Source organism: Eretmochelys imbricata, chromosome 2 (genome assembly GCF_965152235.1).
Source record: "Eretmochelys imbricata isolate rEreImb1 chromosome 2, rEreImb1.hap1, whole genome shotgun sequence".
Taxonomy (NCBI): Eukaryota; Metazoa; Chordata; order Testudines; family Cheloniidae; genus Eretmochelys; species Eretmochelys imbricata.
Genome location: NC_135573.1, coordinates 187195109 through 187220105, shown reverse-complemented (window position 1 = coordinate 187220105; position 24997 = coordinate 187195109). Strand labels below are relative to the sequence as shown.

Genomic DNA, 24997 nt, shown 5'->3' with positions numbered 1-24997 from the left:
CTAGTGTGTGCAAGCAGCTAGCATGATCCCAGACAGGAGTCGTACACCGCTGCGGCTTAAAGTGCTGCTTGCATGACCCCGTTAGAAACACACCCACTAAGCAATGATTCCCCATTACAATTACATTTTGAGACCTATCAGGTAGCCAGCTTTTAATCCATTTAGTGTTTGCCACGTTAACTATATATTGTTTTAATTTTTAATTGAAAAGTTATGTAGTACTAAGCCAAATGCTTTACAGAAGTTTAAGTATATTACATCAACACTATTATCTTTATCAACCAAACTTATGTCGTAAAAATATATCAGGTTAGTTTGACAGGATATATTTTCCATAAACTAATGTTGACTGGCATTAATTCTTTATTAACTGAGTCCCATATCAGCCACTCCATTATTTTGCCCAGGACTGATATCATGTACACAGGCCTATAATTACCTGGGTTGTCCCATTTACCCTTTTTAAATATTGACCCCACATTAGCTTTCTTCAAGTCTGCTGAAACTTCCCTGCTGTTCTAAGACTTATTGAAAATCAACAGTAACTGTCCACTGAGCTCCTCAGCCAGCTCTTTTAAAGCTATTGGATGCAAGTTATCCAGACCTGCTGATTTAACGACATGTAACTTTAGTAGATACTGTTTAACATCCTCCTGAGATATTAGTGGAATGGAAAAAGTGTTATCGTTGTCATATGATGAGACTGCATCATCTGTTTTCCCCCAAATACAGAACAGTAACATTTATTGAACACTTCTGCCTTTTCTGCATTATCACTGATAATTGTACCATTTCCATCTAGTAATGAACCAATACCATTGTCAGGATTCTTTTTGTTCCAATATACTTAAAAAACTCCTTTGTATTGTCCTTATCTCCACAATTTCTCCTTGTGTCCCTTTGCTTGTCTTGTCAATTTTCTACAGTTGCTAGCTTCTTATTTATATTCATCGCTATCAACTTCCCCTTTCTTCCATTTGTTAAATTGTATTTTATTTTTTTATAGCTGCCTTCGCTTCCCCTCTAAGTGAGATCAGTTTTTAAACCAATATGGTATTCTTCCTCAATTGTGAATGTTTGGGCATCTACTAAAATGTTCTTAAACAATTACCAATTATAATTCATATTTTTCTGATTAAATTCTTCCTCCCAGCTAATTTGACTCTCAACTATTTTCAGCTTTGTGAAATTGGCCCTTTTAAAGCACCAAGCATACATATTGCTGGTTTGGACTTTAGTCTGTTTGCATATTATACATGGATTAAGTCATGATCACTTGTACCTAAACTACCATTAATTTTTAGTTCTGTGATCAGTTCTTTATTTGTCAAGATGAGGTCCTAATATAGAATTACCCTGTGATGGTTGCAACACTTGAGTCAAGTTGAATCAGGAAGTTGTCATCTATGATATTTTGAAATTCTAAGGATGTTTTAGTATTGTCAGCATGAGACCTCCAGCATATGTCCCTCAAACTGAAGTCCCCCATGACCACATCGATTTTTTCCCTACAGATTATAGATAGGTACTTACGGAGCTGGTCATCCTGTTCTCTAGTGTGATTTGGTCATCTGTAGCAGATACATACAAGACCCCACCTTGTGCTTTACTTCTTAGGACATTCGAGATCATCTTCTGAGCTACCAGGGACTCAGAAACAGGTAATGACATTTTTGACAGTGTGCCACTCCCTCTCCACCCTCCCCACCCACTTTTGCTTACTCAATCCTTCCTATATAAGCAAATGTAGTTACCTGATTTATGCTCAAATTCTTCTTGTGGGTTTTTGTGTGATTTTTTCCTTCATGTAATTCTTCGGAGACAATTTTGCTCTTTCTCCACCTTCTAGACCTCTTTTCTAAATCATAATAGACTTCCTCAGTCTCACTGCTATCTGAATACTCTAAACTGTCAGCCTGTGGATTGAAATTTACATCCAGTTCTCCATGTAAATGTGCTTTTTCCACTCTGGGTTTGTCACTCTGAGTTCTCCTTTGTAGCCAGGGAAGCTTGCTAGATTCTCTAGCCTCCCTTGAGGAATTTACTGAAGATGTTTCAGAATCAGAGTACACCGTCTCTGTATTGGTGTATAGCCCAGATGAAGGAGAGGTCACTGGCTGGTATGGGTCACTGCCATAAGCCCATTCAGTATTGTACTGGGAATCGGTATAATAAGAATCCTCGGACAACTGCTTGGGCCTTCGACGCAGCTTGTTCAAGGCCACATTCCAATCGTAGTCGTCCTCGCTATCCGAGCCCATCTCGTCATAAGCAGACACAACACTAGATTCGTTCTCCAAAGCTTTGAATACTTGGCTCTTTGGTTTGGCAAGCATTCGAGGGCGAGGCAATGTAATGCTCTGCAAAGCCACCCAGTTCCCATCAGTGCTTTGTAAAACAGGGGGTGGACCTGTGAAATTAAAACAAGAACAAATCCCCTAATTATTACTTTATTATTTCAGTTTGACTGGCTGACTTTTGCACAGTCAAATAAAGATTTTAGCAGAGACTAGCCATTTGGGGTATCTGTGGGCTAGCTGCATGGGCTAGTGAGCGGAGTACGTACCCAGGCTCCTTGCCAGGCTTGTCTACCTATGCTGAAGCACGCACCAAGCTGTCTTTATTATTATTGCTACCCACACTAACTGGATTCAAACAAGCTTGAGTAGGCTAGTCTGTGCACAGCTTCCGTTGTGTAGACTTACCCTTTATGATGGGACCAGCACAAGATAACGACAGACACAAATGAATATGTGGTACGCTACATAGATTTTATCATACCCTGAATCAGGGATCTTCCTGATTATCCCATTTTAATTGGAAGTCACCAAAGAATTCTCTGGGGACCTCTTTTTAAAATATATGTGACAATAGGGTCCAAGATTAGGCTATACAGCCTGTTAGAAGCCTAACGTTCTAAAATTCAGAAAAGAAAAATATGCAAGAAATACTATCTACTCAAACTGTGAAGCTTACATTGCTTCTAAATATAGACTCCATTGTCAACAGGACATGAAATTCTTTTAATGGGAAGTTTGAACATCTGATGGGTTTATTATTCATATTTCTCATAATGACTGTAGAACTAAACAATATTGTGGATTTGCATACTCTTCTTAGCATGCTGAATCAAATGATATCTGACATACAGATTTCTTTCAGACGCACAACTGACTGTTCAGATTAACCATTAGAAGGCCAGAAATACAAACTACAGGCAGAGCATTACTGTTCTAAAAGTTGTAAGTCCTATTTTTCATGAACTGTTAAACTTAAAATATCAATATTTTTATGTATCTTTATGTATTTTTCTCCCCTCAATTTAGGTCTGTAAATATATGGAACTCAAGATCACAAATTTTATTTGGCACTCTTATTTTCCCAACACAGAACATACTTATGGAATAAATATGACATATAGTAGCCAGGCTTTGAGTTTTGGAACAATTTTTCCCTGGAGCATAAACAAAACTACAAACAAAAACAAAATCAAAACAAAAACCCCAGAACACTCCACCAACAAAATGGTAATTAAACTGAAAAGATCTGTCAGGCTTTTTATTTTTAATTATTAGTTTATTTAAATCTCTTTGGTCTGTTTTCATGCCCAAATTTTATGTTAATTCAAAGAATTTGAGTAAGTGCCTCAGGAAGTAATTCTGCCTCTTGCAAACAATTTTTGAAGATCTAAATCTGGTGACAGGCGTGACTATTTAGTTTAGACCTGGCTTAATATGAACCAAGAACATTTGCCTTCTTTTATGCCACAGAAAAATTAAAAATTTGTAACAAAAGGGGTGACACCAGTTGGTGCAGGGTAAGAAAATTAACAAAGATCCAATACTATAAAGTTAAATGTGAAACAAATGCAAGCCATATGGTGTGGAAGAAGTTTGTTTTCCCTCCTCAAATACTGTAGCAAGACAATGTAAGGTCTGGAAGGCCCCAGACTTGTACTACTGTTTGCCCCGGGGAATACTTACACATGCAGGTGTGACGTCTTACAGACAGAGTTGCCGGTATGTGGGTTCACTCTGAGGGAACAATCTCCAAATTGCACAGTACGGTTGAGACACTGGGGTGTTGGTAAAGTAAAAACTGTCTATGCTGATAACAAGTATTGTGTGGTGGCTAAAAAGAACCACTTCTGGTATGGACCAGAGAATGTTATTTTAATTAGCCTCTGTTCTGTTTGACAAGTATATTTCCTGTGGTAATAAATATTTTGTTTGTATTTTGTACCAATTTTTTATAATGTAATTAAAATAAAAGCAAAATTTAAAATAACAAAAATATGCTTTAAAGACAAACTAAGCTTACAATGTAAAATCATACCCTAGTGGGCTAAACCATAGGAGGTAAGATTCTATGCCCTGCTTTGTACTTTAAGCCTAGCGTTAATAGTAATTCAAATAATTACAACTACTATGGTCTTAAAAGCGTGTTGCTGGGTAATAAACTTAAAAAAAGAAACAGAAAATAAAAACTATAATGCAAATAAAACAAATGCTAATATAAAAAAGACAAAATAAAAGCGGTGGGATGTAGTCCTGGCTTGACATGAGTGATTGGACACGGGGAAGGCCTCATTTCTTGGGAGACAGGATTAGGAAGGCAAATGGATCAGTAGGCTAGGAACAGAATGTCTGCACTACCTAAGATAAGGGGGAACACCAGCCAACCATTTACAAAGGACAAGGTAACAATGGATAAGCCTGGAAAGTAAAATGAGGTAACGAGTAAGTTGTTCAGTGACTGTGCGCTGTACAGGGATTGGTTTCTACCAAGTGACCAAGCCAATCCCAAAACATGTGATGCAATGAATAGTAAATGCAATATATTGTGTGAATGCATATAAAGGAAGAGGTCTGTTGTGTAACTTTGAATGTGTGGTATGTCCTATATCCACCCCATGCTTGAGTCTGATCAACTCAGTACAGCTTTGATGTCTGCCAAATAAAGGAACCTGAGTGACAAGACTGGTGTTGAACCGAGTTCTTCAAGGACTGAACGTGTCTCGGGGGAACCCCAACATTCAATGCTTAACTAGTTAAATTCAATCTAGTTGTGCTTCTGCCCATTGTCCCAAAACACATACAAAGTTCATGCTCATTTGTTCTGAGTAGCTGCTGCCTGCCTGTGGCATAGCTGAATTTGTTAAAATTTATTTTAGTTGATTAGAAAAGTGAAGTAAGTTAGCTGATTAGCAGGGGGAAGGAAACAACATACAGAGAAGTTACCTACAAAAAAAGCAACATTGACTTTATCCCTCCTGCTAATGATGTCAAAGGCTGTTTATTAGAAACCTGTTTGATATAAATCAAAAGGCACTTGCCTGTCGTAACAAAAGACATGAGGCACAAATTGTGGCATCGCCGGTGCCTTACATTATGAATTATTTATGGCAAAATAAGAATGGCCAGAGAAATGAGCTCAGTGTGGAACCGGTCATGGGTAAATGAAAATTCAGAGCCTATTTCTGTGCCACCTGGCCCTTGTGCAGTCATTTACATCTATACAAAGTCATTGCAAAGTAGATGTAAACACCACTAACTTAGGGCTAGTCTCCCAGCACTCTAAAAAACCCACCTCCACGAGGGGCGCAGCTCCCAGCACTGGGGCACTGTTTACAGCGACGCTGAAACTTGCTGAACTCTAGGGGGTGTTTTTTCACACCCCTGAGTGAGAAAGTTGCAGCGCTGTAAAGTGCCAGTGTAGACAAGCCCTTAGAGGGGTTGAGATTTACACCCACTTTTCACAGGTATAACTAACTAATCGAGGTGCATGGCAGTGGGGAATCAGACTGCTGGTGTTTACTACTACTATACTAAGCTACTGGTTGAGATCCTCTTGGACTTTGTGTGTTTTAACCAAAAGCTGCAAACCAGGGCAGGTGGGTTTACTCATAAGTCAATGCGATACCTATTAAATATCAAATAGCCTCTACAGGACACCCCTGTGTTATCTCAACAGTGAACTCAGACGACAAACAGGAACTAGTCTGAGCAAGGGACCCTTAGAAAGTAATTGTATCAACTTGTCACTAAGCTATGGTTAAGTAATTGCTAAGTACTAAATGACTGTGTCATTGACTTCAGTGGGACTTAAATGGGTGCTTAAATTTAAGCACAGGCTTAAATGCTTTGCTGAATCCAGGCCTTGGACAGGAATCCTACCCAAAAGGATAACACTTTCTATATGAATGACAAGAGGTTACTTGGAGCAGAAGTTAGCACAGCAATGAATATTTCATTAGCTCACTGTTTACTATTACTTTATTGTCATTTTATGCACCAAGGGCCAAATTCTGAAGTCCTTATTCAGGGAAAACTAGTAGTATCATAATTAGTGTCATTGTTTGATTATTGTCGTCATACAAGGCATCACAAAGTTAGTGCAGGCTTTTTCTTTTTCCATTTAGTGCTTGACCCAGCTCTCAGTGAAGTCAATGGGAGCTTTGCCACTGACTTCAATAGGAGCAGGACTGGGTGCTTACTTCAAGTTTAATTTGTTCAACAGGAAAAACAGAAGAAAGTGTCATACTGGTACTATAAATATTTACTTGTTTCATTCAGTCTGTCCACACTTTTCCAGCTAGGTAACGCAGACAGTTTGTGTTCCCTCTGTCTCCTGACTAGGCCTTTCTGCTGCCTCCAGAGAATCTCAGGCATAGAAGACACGAGGTCCAGATCTTTGCTTGGTGTATCTTCACTAGTCAGTGAGAACGCAGACTGAGACCTCTGTTGAAATAAAATTCAAAGAACATTATCTAAAAATAGAAGTAGCCAACTATTGAAGTATTAATTCAAATTAGCAGTAAACAGTAACATTCTGCTAATTGGGTAAGTGCATGTCAAAGAAGTGCAGGGAATAAAATTAGCCTGAGAATGGAATATTATTAGTTCAAAACAACATTCTCGGGCTTGGACAGCACGTTTACATGCATTTAAAATGCTATTGCTTCCTGTGAGGAAGGCAGGGATTTGTTTGTATTGCTAGGCACAAGATTAAAAGTAGTTACCCAAGGTGAAGCAGTATGAATTTGTCAGTCTGGGAGTGCTGCTTGAAAGCATCAGTCCACTTACATGTGAGCCAGGGACGAGCCCAGAACAGTGACACAGAACATTCTGATGTACTGCTTCCAGTGGCGCCAAATTTAAGAGGTTAAAAGAAAAGAAAAGAAAAGAAAAGAAAATCCAACAGAAAAACCAAAATAAATCTGCATCTCCAGCAGCTTTAATTCTTGGATTCTTCTGCCTGCCAGGGAACGCACATAAACCAAGAGCAGAACAGAGCAGGATCCAGGCAATGGACTCCCCAAATTCTTATACTGTGTTTGCTACCCATTTCTAACACAGGGTCTGTTATAACAGATCATTCAAAGGGAATGTAAGTTATGAGACAAGGTACTACTGAGATGGAGCAGTGATTCCATATCTGTGGGGAAGGTGTTTTCTTTAGGAACCAAATAAGCAGGTCAGTCATTTTAGTTCATGTTTAGCCACAGCACCAGATAATGACATTACACAACAGTGGGGGTAGAGTGAGGGCCCAGTGAACCAAATGAGAAAATACAATGAAATATAAAGGTATATACCACCCTCTTATTTTGAAAACAATCATTTTTTTGGGGGGTTGGTGGGATACCCGTGCACTCTGCTGGAAGTTTTAGAACTTGAGTCCTATTATTAGGTTTAGGTTTGCGGCTCTATATTTAGGCATCTAAATTGTTGCCTCATTTGCAGAGATGCCAAGCACCTGCAGCTCCCATGGATTGCACAGGGATTTGTGGGCGCTCAGGCCATTTATTTCTACAAATCAGGCCACTTATTTAGGTGTAGAAATTTGGATAAAGAACCCTAACTTCAGGCACTTGACTTCAAAATTTTTGTTGATTATCAGTCAATATCGTTTAGCTGCACAATTTTTGTTAACAGATAATTTTGCTTCCAATTACAGCGTGTTCTTAGACAGCCTGAATGCCATAGACACTGCATTTACCAATGGCAGCCTACTATTTCCAGTTCACTCTTGTGGACTACAATCTCTGTCATTAGAGAGTACAAGCAAGGGATTGTCTGTGTAGGCCCTGGTCAAATGAAAGGATTTGCTTTGAAGTTGTGCAGCATCTTTATGCAGGGGGGTTGGTGACATTTTTAGGGCTCTGTATTTTTCAGCTGGTGTCCAAACACTTGACCAAAGCAGTTAATCTGAAAGGGCCAGACCCTCAGCTGCATCAGAGATCTGCTTCACATGAGCAGGGATGAAAGAGGTGGCAAAGTTTACTTTAAGCTATTTTTGTCTCCACTCTGTCCCTCACTCCAAATGATCCCTGGGGCAGCATCAGGGCTGGTCTAAATCCCTTTGGCTTGTAGCAGCCCCTTAGGGGCCAATATGCTGCCTAGAGATTGCCAAGTGCTGCTTCTCTGGCCACGGGCCCCGCTCCTGCCAGAAGCATCCCTATGCCCGCTAGGGATTCCCCCATGCCAGAGGAATTAATTGTGAATCACTCAGTACTCTTGGCTTACTTCTATGATTTCATAAGGGAATTAGTAAAAAGGCAATGAATCAAGCAAGAGGGATTAGTGGGGCTTCAGGACTCCGAGGATCTGGGAAAATGCCAGAATATTGTCCTAGATTTGAACCTTCCTTAACATTGTAAAGGCTTTGTAATATTGTTAACACTGCCAATGCGGAGCCACAAGTTCTAGCACGATACACTGGAGTATTCCATTTCAGCTCAATGGCACATGTTAATTAATAGACCCCCAATTGAGAACATTGTATAAAATAATTGTGAGTTGCACTGGATGGTATTCACTTATATAACAAAAATCTTCAACATGTGAAAATAAATGTGTCATTTCTCTAAATACCTGTATATAGAGTACAAGTAAAGCTCTCTCATGCGGAATTTTAAAAAGTTGGGCTAAGCCAATTTTTTTTTTTTTAAATTAAAGGAAACTGTTCTGAAGCTGAACCAATCTGTGTGACTTCAGTGAACATTACCTTAAATGGTAATAGTTGCAACTAGAAAAAACGCATGTACTATGGCAGTTACGACAACTGAAATAAATTAGAGAAGGAAAACTTTTTTCTGTACTTTTGAGTGTGTTTACTTTGTGCATTTGAAAGCACAGTCAGCAGCACCGTCTCCCTTGAAGTCAGCCAGTCATTTACTCCCTGGAAAGACCTTTATAGACAACAGGGTATTTTATCAGAAAGAGGAATTATTTCATATTAATCATTTTAACCATTAACAAAAAACAACATTACACCTTTGGAGCCCAGTCAATTTCAAAAGACATATCTATATGTAAGCCATTTTAGACCTTGGACCAGATCGTCACCTGGTTTAAACCAGCTGAGGATCTAGCCCCTTGACTTGTTTTAAAAGTTCCACTATTAAAACATGGTGCCAACAGTTACACTAACTGCTTTTGGTGTAGAGTTTTGCTTTATACTTGGATTTCATTCTACTCTTCAAAATTTCATCAGATAAAACTAGTAAAGTTATTTTAATTTCACTGCATTCTGGTGGGAAATCAGGAGATATGGGGTCCATAACAAGCTATGCCACTAACTTGTTGTATGAACTTGGGCAAGTTTTAACCCCCCCACCCTCCGCATGAGAGAATGCAAAAACCATATTATAATGTTCAGTCACTAGGTGGTGCAATGTGTAACATGCCTTATCTGAGCTGGTAACTGCCATACCTGGCAGTGCATTAAAGTATCATATCTTTCTCCATGATGGAAGCTCTGTAGATAGTTCAAAGCTGGTACAGAAGCCTGATCTGCTAGTAGTGTCCCTGCAACCTACTGTGTACAAGGAGTACATGACACCCTTTCTGGTTCAATGTACTCAGCTGTAAAATGGGGACTACCTTACTTCCTGCCCTTACAATTAATTAGACTCAGCAACTGTCTGTAACATGCTTTGAGACCTTTGGGTGAAAGGTGCTATGTACTGTAAATGCCAAGTTGTTGTTTATTCAGTGCTGACAGGAGGCGTGGCGCCAGTCAAGACAGAATGATGCTCAGGAGCACTTATCTAAAAGGCTTATAGAAAGCAAAAGACTCTGGGAAATCCAGAAGAGGGGATATGTATATTAGCTCTAGCTAATACGTATTTACAATTGTTATTAAGAATTCACAAGAAGTGGTGAATTTTCAGGTAGTATTTGAATGAGGGTGTAACATTCTATACCTTGGGAGAGTGCTCTGTAGCCCCCATATTCCTCATTTACATATAATTGCAATATTGCATATAAAGCATGCCATGTGAGGTATCATGGGAAAGGTTATGATGTGCTGAAAGCCACTGCTCCATCTAAATGGGTGTATCATTAATGCATATAAAATTATAAGAATTGTGTTGTATGGTTTTCACTACAATATGCTGTGGGTTTGGGACTCACCCAGATACTAGCCCTACAGAGACAGTGACAAGGGAAGAGGTAACCAACGCCCAGGTGGGTGCTGAACAGACATATCCAGCCATTGTACGGCAGAGGAGACTCACTCACTGGAGACACACAGGGGTATTGCTTCACTCTATGACTCAGCAATGCCACCAGACATGCCTGGACGTGTGTTCTCCAAGCACATGGGACTAAGGGTATAAAACAGAACACAAGGGGCCCCATGCTTGGCCTTTTCTCCTGCCCCCACCTATGCTGCAAGCAACAAGGATGCTCAGAAGACTGAAAACTCCAACAGAGGAGACTGGCCAGAGTTTCAAGGGTGAAACCTGTGTACTACGAACTGCAATATCCAGTGGAGTGAGAAAAACTGCTTAGTCTAGAGGTTGCCCGGTCTAACAGGGTTGAGAGTTTAGACTGCGTGCTTATGTTTTCTTTTCTTTTGGTAACCAATCTGACTTTTCGCCTATTGCTTATAATCACTTAAAATCTATCTTTTTGTAGTCAATAAACGTGTTTTACTGTTTATCTTTACCAGTGAGTTTGCCTGAAGTGTTTGGTTAATCTGCTCATGTTTACAAAGGTTTACCTTTCCAATGATGAAGTGGTGAACCAATTAATAAACTTGCACTGCTCATCTTGAGCAGTGCAAGATGGTATATTCCTGAGGTGCCAGGCTGGGAGCTGGGGGGATTCAGCTGGTGCCTTCCTCAGTGCGATTCATGAGTGGCTCATGCAATCTAGCTGGGTGTGGGGCTCCACATGCAGTTGTGCTGAGTGATAACAGTGCCCGGAGGGGTTTGCTACTTGTCACTAGCAAAGCATTGTGAGAGACAGCCCAGTCTGGAGAGTTAAGGGGGCACAGCGGTCCCACAGTCCCAGTCTGCACCCCAGAGTTCCCGTTGTGATGCAACACCCCATATTCTTCATAGAAATATAGTTATGACATGCATATGGCATAACTAAGATGCTTTATCCAAGATGGGTCATGTAAGGTAACATTGGAAAGGTTATGTTTTACTGAATATGATTATCCTATTTGTATACATGTATCACTTCTGTATCTGAAGTTAGGAATATTGACTATGTAACAATTACAACTGTGGTTGCACCCCAGAAATGCCCACCAGACAGAATGCAACCAGCGTGGAAAAACAATGGGTCTTTGAAGATGCTGATCTCTCGTCTTCCTGGAATTCCTTCCTGTGGATGTTACAAATAAACCTTGTCTCATGGTTGCTTTAACACAGCAAGTTTGCCCACCCCTGGATTAGAGGGTCATTTCATTCACAGGGGACAGCATGGAAAAGGCATTATTAAAAAAAATACTAAATCTAAGTAAGTATGTAATTTTCTTTGTGCGAGTTTATCTTTGCGGTTGTACTACTGTTTTTAATTGGATAATCTCCATCACAGCAAATGCTATGAATTCCTGATAGATAAAAACAGATAACAACAACATAGGAATGATAAACATCCACAGCAGAAGTTCAGGCCATGTCTACACTTACAGGTAGATTGGCACTGCTGTGATCAACGCAGTGATGTTGATTTAGCGGGTCTGGTGAAGACCTGCTAGGTCGATGGAAGAGTGCTCTCCCGTCGACTCCAGTATTCCAGCTCCCTGAGAAGAGTAAGGTAAGTCAGTGGGAGAGCATCTCCTGTCAACACAGCGCGGTGTAGACACGGTGGTAAGTCGACCTAAGCTATATCGACTTCAGTTACGTTGTTCATGTAACTGAAGTACTGTAACTTAGGTCGACTTACCACGGTAATGTAGACCAGCCCTTAAAAGATAAAACAGGCATCATCAATTCATCTGCTTTAAAGTTAAAACATGTTAAATCAGCCTTGTAGCAAGAAAAGAACTATCTAAGCTTTCATTTTATTCAATCAAAAGGTGTCAACACCGTATTTCGTGTAATATTATTTCGTTTCACTAAGTTCACCTATTGCTAGATCCTAAATGAAAACACAAATATTGAGAATAAAATCATAGAAGCAGAGGTATAATCTGCAGCAATTTAAGATCCTCTATTAATCCCCAAATAATAATAATAATATTTGAGCAACTGCAGCCCGGGGGGAAGGGAAGCACCAAAAATATTAAACTAAAGGGTCCAGTTTGTATGAGGTTTATTTTCAATAAGGCATGAATGTCTTTAGGCAACAGCTGGTAACTGTGAATGACCATATATGGAGATAGGTAAAATATTTTCACATTGCTTAATGAACAACTGGAAGGTACTCAAATACTATAAAAAGAAAAGGAGTACTTGTGGCACCTTAGAGACTAACCAATTTATTTGAGCTGTAGCTCACGAAAGCTTATGCTCAAATAAATTGGTTAGTCTCTAAGGTGCCACAAGTCCTCCTTTTCTTTTTGCAAATACAGACTAACACGGCTGTTACTCTGAAACCTGTCAAATACTATAGTGATGAGAGTTGTAAAAGAACCTATATAGAGCAGAATTCAAAACATTCTGTGCTGGTCCCTGTTCTTTATTATCTTAAGATAAATGTCCTTCGAGCTAGGTTTTTATACTAAACACATCACTGTGGTATCTTAAATGCCTTGTCACTTAGGTAATGAGGCCTTGTCTAATCTAGAATGGGTTTACTAGTGCAGCTATACCAGTATAGTTACACCAGCAAATCCTCCTAGTAAAGACACTGCTTATAGCGCTGAGAGAGTGCTTTTCCCAGTATAATTTACACCAGTTTGCTGAACAAAATAAGTCATAGTGGCAAAAATATCAAACCCCTAATCAACATTGCTATTAATGGCAAAAATGTGTGTGTCGTCATTTCGAGACAGGCTAATAAACTAAGCAGTTGAATCTTTCCTGTATAACCTTCACTGACTAAATAAGTAAACAAAACCAAACAAACAGTTTTGTTCTCTATCATGACAGATGATTTACAAGGGTCGGCATAACACAGTTCTTGGAGATGGCCTCCAGCTCATCAAAGCAAAATCATATTTTTAAGGCTCTCCTTGAACATTAATTTGTTGCTAATAATACACTGGAATTTCCTGAAGAGAAGTACTAATATAAAATCAATTAGAAGTAACTGGAGGCTTCCAATCTGCAAGGAACTACGTGCTGAATTTTTCAATCTAAATCATGCTAGTGGGCTTTAGCAACAAAATGAAGCCACTATATACAGCCATTTAATTTTCACCTGTTTATTTGGAATATGCAGAGTTCAGACCAAGGCATCTCCTTTCAGGGCATCTTGGAACCAGATTCAGATAAATCCAATTGGGAATAAATACAAAACTGCACGACTGCTCTACAAAAATTATCTTCTTGTAATTTTTCACTGCCCCTGGATTTTCTTTGGCTCCTGTGATCTTGCCCAAATTACTTGCTCCTGTATTTGCATTTGAGCACAGCAGTGAATTAGTTGGCCAGAGAACCTTAAGGCAACGGCAGTTCTACAAATGTCCAGAGGCAGTGCAAAAAATGCTTGAGGGACATCATTGCCTTGAAAAATGGTGGAGCCTATCACAACCCACAATCAGTTACAGGTATGCCCATATTCATGACACAGATAATTAAATCCTGTCCCCGCCCCCTGCAAACTCCTCCTCTTCTCCACAGTGGGGGAAATTCACTTCTCAGCAGACACCCAGCACAAGGCCTTCTCTCCATTTAAATCCCCTAAATAGGGCTTACATGGACCTCAGGGTGCATAGGCCTTTTGCTGCCCTGCCCTTCACCCACAAAGAGGCAGGCTCCCCCCCCGCAAAATACTCTGCATCCCTCACGCAAAGGAAGGTCCCCCATAGCTTACTTTTGGCCCTTTTCCTTATTTTATGGTGTTGCTGCTTCTTACAGCTTCCCTGGACTCCTGGCTTCCCAAGCAGCTGCTGCAGGGAGTCCCCAGCTGCATGCTGCTGCTGCCACCCTGGAGGAGCCCAAGACAGCTGCTCATGAGCAGGAGTGGAAAGGGGACCACAAACCCTGTAGGAGCCTCATTATGAGGCAGCTGCTGCTGGTGTCCCCAACGAGTTCCATAAAAGGCAAGAGGAAGAAGGCTCCCTGGGCAGGAGCTCCAGGACACATCAGCCCTGAGGAGGGGCGGAGGAACTCTGGTGGAGTGGTCTGAGGAAGCTGCTTGTGCTGCCTCTAGGAAGGAGGAGGAGACTGGTGCTATGCACCCACAACTGCTGTTCCCCAGGAAACCTCCAACAAGAGCAGGATGGAGAAAGGGGCCTCAGCCAAGGCTAGCGTCAGGCCACCTTCGTCCCTTCTTTGCTCCTTATGGGCTTGGCATCAGCATCTGCCTCAGGTTGCTCTACCGGAGCTACTCCTTCCCCTCCCCTTTTTGGTGATGCCATGTGATGTCCCAAAGGGCTCAAGGACAGAAGAAAGTCAGGCAAAGCTCAGAAGAGAACAAGTCCATCCATCATGTCCAAATCCCCTAATTCAGCATTCCAGTCCAAGGACGGAAGCGCGGGCAGCAGAGACCTAACAGCTTGCTGCCAAACCAGCACTCCATGCTGCTTATTCAAAGCTCCATTTACTCCTGGATTGGGAGAGGTTTGAATTCAATGGAGCTGACTGCATTCAAAAAAGCCCTTGTGAAGCTATTTCGCATTGCTGATGTCAGCTTTAGATTGGGGTTAGAAGCTAGGTAATAAGATTGTGTTTTATTAAGATAACCAGGGGGATAATTGAAATTGGTAACAGTTAAAATCACTGGTGCAAGCACCAGAAACCCAGACAGCTATAGATAAAAAGGAGTCAGCATTCATGTTCAGTGCAGGAAGAAAGGGGAAGAGAAGCATGTCCTGAGATGAGAAGAAAACAGACTAAATTTGGCCGAGATACTTCAGCTAAATGGCTTCTTCAGCATCCAAAACACAGAAGCAGGCATTTAGCTAGAACACGTGTCAACAGGTTCCATTTCTGTAATATGACATACATTTATGATGAGTTCTGAGCCATGGATGATTTGGGATCTGCTTTTGGTTCCTCCACAATTAATGGTGAGGGCAACCTGAGAGTTAGGCATTTAGTGGCAGATCAACAGATGCCATTGGTCATAGAAGAACCAGAGTATTATGGGATGGGATTTAAGGAGCTCAGGTAAGGGCTGGCACCTGGGTGTGCTTCCATATACACAGATACTGAAAGGTGGTTGGGGTTGAGCGTGACATATCTGCAACTATGTGGATCCACTGGCAATGTGCCCCACCTACGGGAGATGTAACCCAAGCAGAGACTACTGAAGCTTTGAATCTGCAGTAGTGGCTGTAAAGTGGCTCTACAATCTAGGAATAAGATTTATTCTCCTTAGTCCTGCACCATCCCCTGTGCCAAGTATTGTTACTTGAGTTTGGCACATAAATTACAGCACTATATTAAAGTGCCCGAAGGAATCTTTAGTGCACACCAGCAGGGTCTACACAGATGAATTAATGAGCAACGTTAGTGTGCTTTAGAAATAACACCCCAGGAATGCACATTACCCCACCATGCAAACAACCCATAAGTCCCATTTTGAAAGAATGACTTGGACTCTTAGGAACTTAGGGTCAGATTTTTAAAGGTATTAGGCACCCATGGGAGTGCCTAACCCCAGGGGCTTTTGAAAATCTCAGTAGCCGCCTATCTGTATCTTTAGGCAGCTAAATATCTTTAAAAATCTGCCCTTCGTCCCACTGATTTTCAGTCAGGTTTAGGCTCCTATGTCAATTTTTGAAAATGGGACTTAGGTGCTTTTAAAAAATGTATCCTGAGTGTATAAAGTTTGATTTTAGTGGTGCAAGACTGTTCTATGTTTGTACAGCAGCTAGCACAATGGGGTCCTGGTCCATGACTAGGACACCTAGATGCTACAGTAATGCAAATAAAAATAATAATAAATGTAGGTATTAAAGGCAGAGAGTGTCTGCTTGATCTGTAGCAAGATTAGCCATCTACCATAGCAATGGGCTCTTTGCAGTTGGCCAAACTGAATTGCGGTTAGTGCACCTACCACGCCAAACGACACACAGAAATAAGAAAGGCCATACTGGGTCAGACCAAAAGTCCATCTAGCCTAGTATCTGGTCTTCAGACAGTGATTGACGCCAGGTGCCCCAGAGGGAATGAACGGAACAGGTAATCAAGTGATCCATCCCTGGTCGTCCATTCCCAGCTTCTGGCAAACAGAGGCTAGGGACACCATCCCTGTCCATCCTAGCTGATAGCCACAGATGGACCTATGCTCCATGAATTTATCTAGTTCTTTTTTTGAACCCTGTTATACTCTTGGCCTTCACAACATCCTCTGGCAAGGAGTTCCACAAGTTGACTGTGCGTGGTGTGAAAAAATACTTCCTTTTGTCTGTTTTAAACCTGCTGCCTATTAATTTCATTTGGTGCCCCCTAGTTCTTGTGTTATGAGAAGGAGTAAATAACACTTCCTTATTTACTTTCTCCACACCAGTCATGATTTTATAGACCTCTATCGTATCCTCCCTTTCTCGTCTCTTTTTCAAGATGAAAAGTCCCAATCTTATTAATCTCTACCATGGATTTATATAGAGGCAATATGATATTTTATGTCTTATTATCTATCCCTTTCTTAATGATTCTCAACATTCTGTTTGTTTTTTTGACTATCGCTGCACATTGAGTGGATGGTTTCAGAGAACTATCCACAATGACTCCAAGATCTCTTTCTTGAGTGGTAACAGCCAATTTAGACCCCATCATTTTATATGTATAGTTGAAATTATGTTTTCCAATGTGCATTACTTTGCATTTATCAACACTGAATTTCATCTGCCATTTTGTTGCCCCGTCACCCAGTTTTGAGAGATCCTTTTGTAGCTCTTCACAGTCTGCTTGGGACTTAACTATCTTGGTTCATTTTTTTTCTTTTTTTAGCCAAAAGTTCTGTTTCTCCAAGTGGATCCATAACTGTAAGTGTTACATTTTTTTTTTTAAACTAACTATAAAGCTTCCTAGCCACAATGGAGTAATTTTTAAAAAGGACATCAACCTTCATTCAGTGCAATCAATAAATACGTCACCAGGCGGCACTGTAACCAAACGTGTCATTCCGTTTTGTGACCTGCATATACTTTTTTCTTCTTTGGTTGTTGCAAGGTGCAAATCACTGTTCAATTTTAGTGCAATATGTCACAGATTGGAAACTAAGGTTATAGTATTGACAGAAATTTGCAGACACTTTGCTGTGATGAGGCCACTCTCTTCCTGTAAAACCCTGTCTAGTGGCATTCTGCTGTAAGAATATTTGTTAGAAAAAAATACCAGGCACTTCGTTCCTAATGAATAATTAGAGCTGTCTTTTGATGGACAGAACTGACTGTATTGGAATGGCTCTGCTTTTTCTATACACAGACAGGTCATTGGGAGGTTTCAACATAATAAGAAGACAGTGTGGTTCTTAACTGATTGGAGGGGACTGGTAACGCTGTCCGCACACAATGTCTCCTATCACGTAATGAATACAAATGTACACTTTATAACGCTCACTGCTATAACACTATTGGAGAGCGAATGTTCGTGAACCCTGGTTTATAAATAAACTATACAAAGGACCGTCAGTGTAACATCAACTTTTTTAAATCGCTCTTACGATGTCTGAATGAGGGGTTAAAGTTCTTTGGGCACATTTTGGAATGTATTTACATGGGATCAACAGGAGTATTTTTATTTAGCTGAATATTTTCAGGGGAGATACAAATATATCTATTTTTCTATTGCTCTCTTCTTCCCAACGCCACCCCAAAAAAGAAAAGAATGGAAGTTTATTCATCACTCGATAAAAAACGATTACTCACCCTTTTTGTAATGGTTGTTCTTCGAGATGTGTTGCTCATATCTATTCCAGTTAGGTGTGTGCACGCGCCGTGTGTATGGATGTCGGAAACTTTTCCCTAGCAGCTACCCGTCGGGCCGGCTGTGGAGCCCCCTGGAGTGGCACCGATATGGCGCTCTACATATGACCCTGCCAGCCCGACCCCCCTTCAGTTCCTTCTTGCTGGCATCTCTGACAGAGGGGAAGGGGTGTGTGTGTGTGTGGGGGGGGGGGAATGGAATAGATATGAGCAACACATCTCGAAGAACAATGGTTACAAAAAGGGTGAGTAACCGTTTTTTCTTCTTTGAGTGCTTGCTCATATTAATTCCAGTTAGGTGACTCCCAAGCTTTACCTCGGAGGTGGGGTCAGAGTCAAGGTATTGCAGACTGAAGAATTTGCCTTGCTGGAGGCCGCATTATCACAAGATTGGTGGACGATGGCGTAGTGCAGCGTGAAGGTGTGCACTGAAGTCCATGTGGTAGCCCTGCAGATTTCCTGGAGGGGTACATGTGCCAGGAAAATTGTTGATGAGGCCTGAGCTCTCATGGAGTGAGCATTAACAACAGGCAGAGGGACGTTCGCCAAGTTATAACAAGCGCAAATACACGCAGTGATCCAGGAGGATATCCGCTGGGAAGAGACGGGCACACCTTTCATTCGTTCTGCTATAGCGACGAACAACTGGGTTGTTTCACGGAACGGTTTTGTTCGATCTACGTAGAAGGCGAGTGCCCGTCTAACATCCAGTGAATGCAGCTGCTGCATCTTGAAGGTTGGTGTGCGGTTTTGGGTCAAAAACCAGCAGGAAAATATCCTGGCTGACAGGGAAACGGGATTCGACTTTTGGCAGGAAGGCTGGGTGAGGCCTAAGCTGTACTTTGTCTTTATGAAAAATGGTATACGGTGGCTCACACGTGAGGGCCCATAGCTCAGAAACGCGTCGTGCCGAGGTAATGGCCACTAGAGAGGCAACCTTCCAGGAGAGAGAGAGGTAGAGGAGTGAGCAGGAAGCTAACGGCTCGGAAGGAGGACCCATGAGACGAGAAAGGACTAAATAATGTCCCAGGCCAGCACAGGGAGCTTCATCGGGGGATGGATCTTTTCCAGTCCTTTTAGGAAATGTCCCACGATAGGGTGTGCAAACACAGAGCTCCCAGAAGCAGCCAGGAGATAGCTGCGAGATGGACCCTAAGAGAACCAAATGCCAGGCGCTGGTCTTTCAAGTGCACCAGATAGTCCAGGATGCACGGAATTGAAGCCTGAAATGGGGGCACCTGCCGTTGGGCACACCAAATAGAAAACCTTTTCCACTTTGCTTTGTACATGATCCTGGTAGAAGGTTTGAGGCTTTCCAGGAGCACCTGCCTCACCAGGTCCGAACAGGCAAGCTCTGCCAGGTTCAACCATGGATCCTCCAGGCCATGAGGTGGAGTGACTGGAGGTCCGGGTGGAGGAGACGACCGTGATTCTGTGAGATGAGATCGGGAGTGAGAGGTCGACGCACTGGGGACCAGATAGACAGGTCCAAGAGGGTGGGGTACCAGCACTGTGAGGCCAACCTGGGGCCAACAGTATGACGTCCGCCTTGTCCCTGTGAACCTTGATAAGCACCTTGTGGATGAGTGGCAATGGCAGGAAGGCGTATAGTGGTTGACCGGACCATGGAGTCAGGAAGGCATCTGCAATCAAACCCAGGCTGTGACCCCGGAAGGAGCAGAAGGTTGGACACTTCCTGTTGGCCCGTGTGGCAAACAGACTGATTTGGGGAAACCCCCAGCTGTGGAAGACGGAGTGGATAATGTCCAGACGAATCAACCATTCATGTGTAAGGAAACATCTACTCAAGCGGTCAGCCAGTACGTTCTGAATGCCTGGCAGGTATGAAGCTTGGAGAAGGATGGCGTGGGCTAGACAGAATTCCCATAGTAGGAGGGCTTCCTGACAGAGAGGATACAACCAGGCTCCGCCATGCTTGTTTATATAAAACATGGCTGTGGTATTGTCGGTCAGCACCGCTACACAACGACCCTGGAAGCAGGACAGGAATGCTTGGCACGCGAGGCGGATAGCCCTGAGTTCCTTGATGTTGATATTCAGAGCCAGGTCCTCTATTTGCCATAGGCCCTGAGTCATCAGGTTCCTGAGATGCGGTCCCCAGCCTAGTGTGGATGCATCCGTTACCAGGGTCAGAGTGGGCCGGGGAGCGTAGAATGGAACCCCAGCACCCACCAGGTGGGGGTCCAGCCACCAATGGAGAGAATCGAGGGTATGTCCCGGAACGGTGAGCACCATGTCCAAACTGTTGCAGCTGGGGTGGTATACGGACGCAAGCCACGCCTGCAGGGGCCTGAGCCGCAACCTGGCATGCTGCACCACGTAAGTGCAGGACACCATGTGGCCCAGCAGCTTGAGACACTGCCTCACCGGGGTGGTGATAAAGCTGTAAAGACTGGTGATTATGTGCGCGAGGGCTAGACGTTGGGCCTCTGGGAGGAATGCTCTCACCTGGTTCGCATCCAGGACTGCCCCAATAAATTCTGTTGTTCGGGTTGGGGTGAGAACGGACTTGTTGACATTGAGAATGATGCCCAAGTGGTCAAACGTGTCTCTGACCATTTGCACCTGTGATTTTACGTGCTGGTGAGACTGGCCTTGTGTCATAAATATAAAGGAAAGGGTAAACCCCTTTGAAATCCCTCCTGGCCAGGGGAAAGCTCCTCTCACCTGTAAAGGGTTAAGAAGCTAAAGGTAACCTCGCTGGCACCTGACCAAAATGACCAATGAGGGGACAAGATACTTTCAAAAGCTGGGAGGAGGGAGAGAAACAAAGGGTCTGTGTCTGTCTGTATGCTGCTTTTGCCAGGGACAGAACAGGAATGGAGTCTTAGAACTTTTAGTAAGTAATCTAGCTAGGTATGTGTTAGATTATGATTTCTTTAAATGGCTGAGAAAAGAATTGTGCTGAATAGAATAACTATTTCTGTCTGTGTATCTTTTTTGTAACTTAAGGTTTTGCCTAGAGGGGTTCTCTATGTTTTTTAATCTAATTACCCTGTAAGATATCTACCATCCTGATTTTACAGGGGGGATTTCTTTATTTCTATTTACTTCTATTTTCTATTAAAAGTTTTCTTGTAAAAACTGAATGCTTTTTCATTGTTCTCAGATCCAAAGGTTTGGGTCTGTGGTCACCTATGCAAATTGGTGAGGCTTTTTATCCAACATTTCCCAGGAAAGGGGGGGTGCAAGTGTTGGGAGGATTGTTCATTGTTCTCAGATCCAAGGGTTTGGGTCTGTGGTCACCTATGCAAATTGGTGAGGCTTTTTACCAAACCTTGTCCAGGAAGTGGGGTGCAGGGTTTTGGGAAGTATTTTGGGGGGAAGGACGCATCCAAACAGCTCTTCCCCAGTAACCAGTATTAGTTTGGTGGTGGTAGCGGCCATTCCAAGGACCACGGGTGGAATACTTTGTACCTTGGGGAAGTTTTGACCTAAGCTGGTAAAGATAAGCTTAGGAGGTTTTTCATGCAGGTCCCCACATCTGTACCCTAGAGTTCAGAGTGGGGGAGGAACCTTGACATGGTGGCATAGTGGTGGGATTAACCTGAAATCATTTTGAGATCCAGTTGAGATTTTTTGAACTAGAAATACAGATTTTAAAAAGGAATTTTTTTTTCCTGTGGCTTTGAAGCAGCTTTGAAACTGAAAGCAGCTTGGGTTTTCCCTGCTTTGTGGCCAAGCAGAGACAAAAGGGAATTATCTTTGTGAATTGCAGGTTTTCTTTGCCTGGAGGCAGGGTACTTAACTCCTGCAGGGAAATTCACAGTCTTCCAACCCAGAGTTTTTTTTTTTTTTTTCTTTTCTTCCAAAAAGTAAATAGGGGGGGTCATTCCACTGGGAGGGAATGGGCAAGGATGTTTCTACCTATGTCCAGTCTTGTGAGGTGTGCCAAAGAGTGGGAAAACCCCAGGACCAGGTCAAAGCCCCTCTACAACCACTCCCCATCATTGAAGTTCCATTTCAGCGAGTAGCTGTGGATATTCTGGGTCCTTTTCCGAAAAAGACAGCCAGAGGAAAGCAGTACATACTGACTTTCATGGATTTTGCCACCCGATGGCCGGAAGCAGTAGCTCTAAGCAACACCAGGGCTAAAAGTGTATGCCAGGCACTAGCAGACATTTTTGCCAGGGTAGGTTGGCCCTCCGACATCCTCACAGATGCAGGGACTAATTTCCTGGCAGGAACTATGAAAAACCTTTGGGAAGCTCATGGGGTAAATCACTTGGTTGCCACTCCTTACCACCATCAAACAAATGGCATGGTGGAAAAGTTTAATGGAACTTTGGGGGCCATGATACGTAAATTCGTAAATGAGCACTCCAATGATTGGGACCTAGTGTTGCAGCAGTTGCTCTTTGCCTACAGAGCTGTACCACATCCCAGTTTAGGGTTTTCCCCATTTGAACTTGTATATGGCCGTGAGGTTAAGGGGCCATTGCAGTTGGTGAAGCAGCAATGGGAGGGATTTACACCTTCTCCAGGAACTAACATTCTGGACTTTGTAACCAACCTACAAAACACCCTCCGAACCTCTTTAGCCCTTGCTAAAGAAAACTTACAGGATGCTCAAAAAGAGCAAAAAGCCTGGTATGATAAACATGCCAGAGAGCGTTCCTTCAAAGTAGGAGACCAGGTCATGGTCTTAAGGGCGCTCCAGGCCCATAAAATGGAAGCATCGTGGGAAGGGCCATTCACGGTCCAGGAGCGCCTGGGAGCTGTTAATTATCTCATAGCATTCCCCACCTCCAACCGAAAGCCTAAGGTGTACCATATTAATTCTCTAAAGCCCTTTTATTCCAGAGAATTAAAGGTTTGTCAGTTTACAGCCCAGGGAGAAGATGATGCTGAGTGGCCTGAAGGTGTCTACTACGAAGGGAAATGTGCTGGTGGTGTGGAAGAGGTGAACCTCTCCATGACCCTTGGGCGTATGCAGCGACAGCAGATCCAGGAGCTGTGCACTAGCTACGCGCCAACGTTCTCAGCCACCCCAGGACTGACTGAACGGGCATACCACTCCATTGACACAGGTAATGCTCACCCAATTAGGGTCCAACCTTACCGGGTGTCTCCTCAAGCTAAAACTGCTATAGAACGGGAGATCCAGGATATGTTACAGATGGGTGTAATCCGCCCCTCTGAAAGTGCATGGGCATCTCCAGTGGTTCTAGTTCCCAAACCAGATGGGGAAATACGTTTTTGCGTGGACTACCGTAAGCTAAATGCTGTAACTCGCCCAGACAACTATTCAATGCCACGCACAGATGAACTGTTAGAGAAACTGGGACGGGCCCAGTTCATCTCTACCTTGGACTTAACAAAGGGGTACTGGCAGGTACCGCTAGATGAATCTGCCAAGGAAAGGTCAGCCTTCATCACACATCTCGGGCTGTATGAATTTAATGTACTCCCTTTCGGGCTGCGAAATGCACCCGCCACTTTCCAAAGACTTGTAGATGGTCTCCTAGCGGGATTAGGAGAATATGCAGTCGCCTACCTTGACGATGTGGCCATATTTTCGGATTCCTGGGCAGACCACCTGAAACATCTACAAAAAGTCCTTGAGCGCATAAGGGAGGCAGGACTAACTGTTAAGGCTAAGAAGTGTCAAATAGGCCTAAACAGAGTGACTTACCTTGGACACCAGGTGGGTCAAGGAACTATCAGCCCCCTACAGGCCAAAGTGGATGCTATCCAAAAGTGGCCTGTCCCAAAGTCAAAGAAACAGGTTCAATCCTTCTTAGGCTTGGCCGGTTATTACAGACGATTTGTACCGCACTACAGCCAAATCGCTGCCCCACTGACAGACCTAACCAAAAAGAAACAGCCAAATGCTGTTCAGTGGACCGGAAAGTGTCAGAAGGCCTTTAACAAGCTTAAAGCGACACTCATGTCTGACCCTGTACTAAGGGCCCCAGACTTTGACAAACCGTTCCTAGTAACCACAGATGCATCCAAGCGTGGTGTGGGAGCAGTTTTAATGCAGAAAGGACCTGATCAAGAATTCCACCCTGTAGTGTTTCTCAGCAAAAAACTGTCTGAGAGGGAAAGCAACTGGTCAGTCACTGAAAAAGAATGTTATGCCATTGTCTACGCTCTGGAAAAGCTACGCCCATATGTTTGGGGATGGCGTTTCCACCTGCAAACCGACCATGCTGCACTGAAGTGGCTTCACACCGTCAAGGAAACTAACAAAAAACTTCTTCGGTGGAGTTTAGCTCTCCAAGATTTTGATTTCGACATCCAACACATCTCAGGAGCTTCTAACAAAGTGGCTGATGCACTCTCCCGTGAAAGTTTCCCAGAGTCAACTGGTTAAAATCGTCCTTGAGATGTGGAAAATATTGTTAGTCTTTATGTACTTGGTAGTATATTTAGAGATGCATGTGTCTTATTAACTCTGTTTTTCCTAGAGCTCCAGGAAGAAATCCCAGCCAGTGTTTCACCCTAGCTGAGATTTGGGGGGCGTGTCATAAATATAAAGGAAAGGGTAAACCCCTTTGAAATCCCTCCTGGCCAGGGGAAAGCTCCTCTCACCTGTAAAGGGTTAAGAAGCTAAAGGTAACCTCGCTGGCACCTGACCAAAATGACCAATGAGGGGACAAGATACTTTCAAAAGCTGGGAGGAGGGAGAGAAACAAAGGGTCTGTGTCTGTCTGTATGCTGCTTTTGCCAGGGACAGAACAGG

The 24997-nt window shown here is 42.8% G+C and overlaps 1 protein-coding gene across 1 annotated transcript in view; it reads right to left on the bottom strand.

Annotated features, from left to right (window-relative positions):
• MYRIP (myosin VIIA and Rab interacting protein) overlaps positions 1-24997 on the bottom strand; it is a 329308-nt gene that overhangs the window by 35617 nt on the left and 268694 nt on the right. Inside the window, exons 9-10 of the mRNA XM_077809270.1 lie at positions 6563-6740; positions 1755-2410 (exon numbers count right to left, since the gene is read on the bottom strand). Of these exons, the coding sequence (XP_077665396.1) occupies positions 1755-2410; positions 6563-6740 (834 nt within the window). The remainder of the gene's footprint in view (positions 1-1754; positions 2411-6562; positions 6741-24997) is intronic.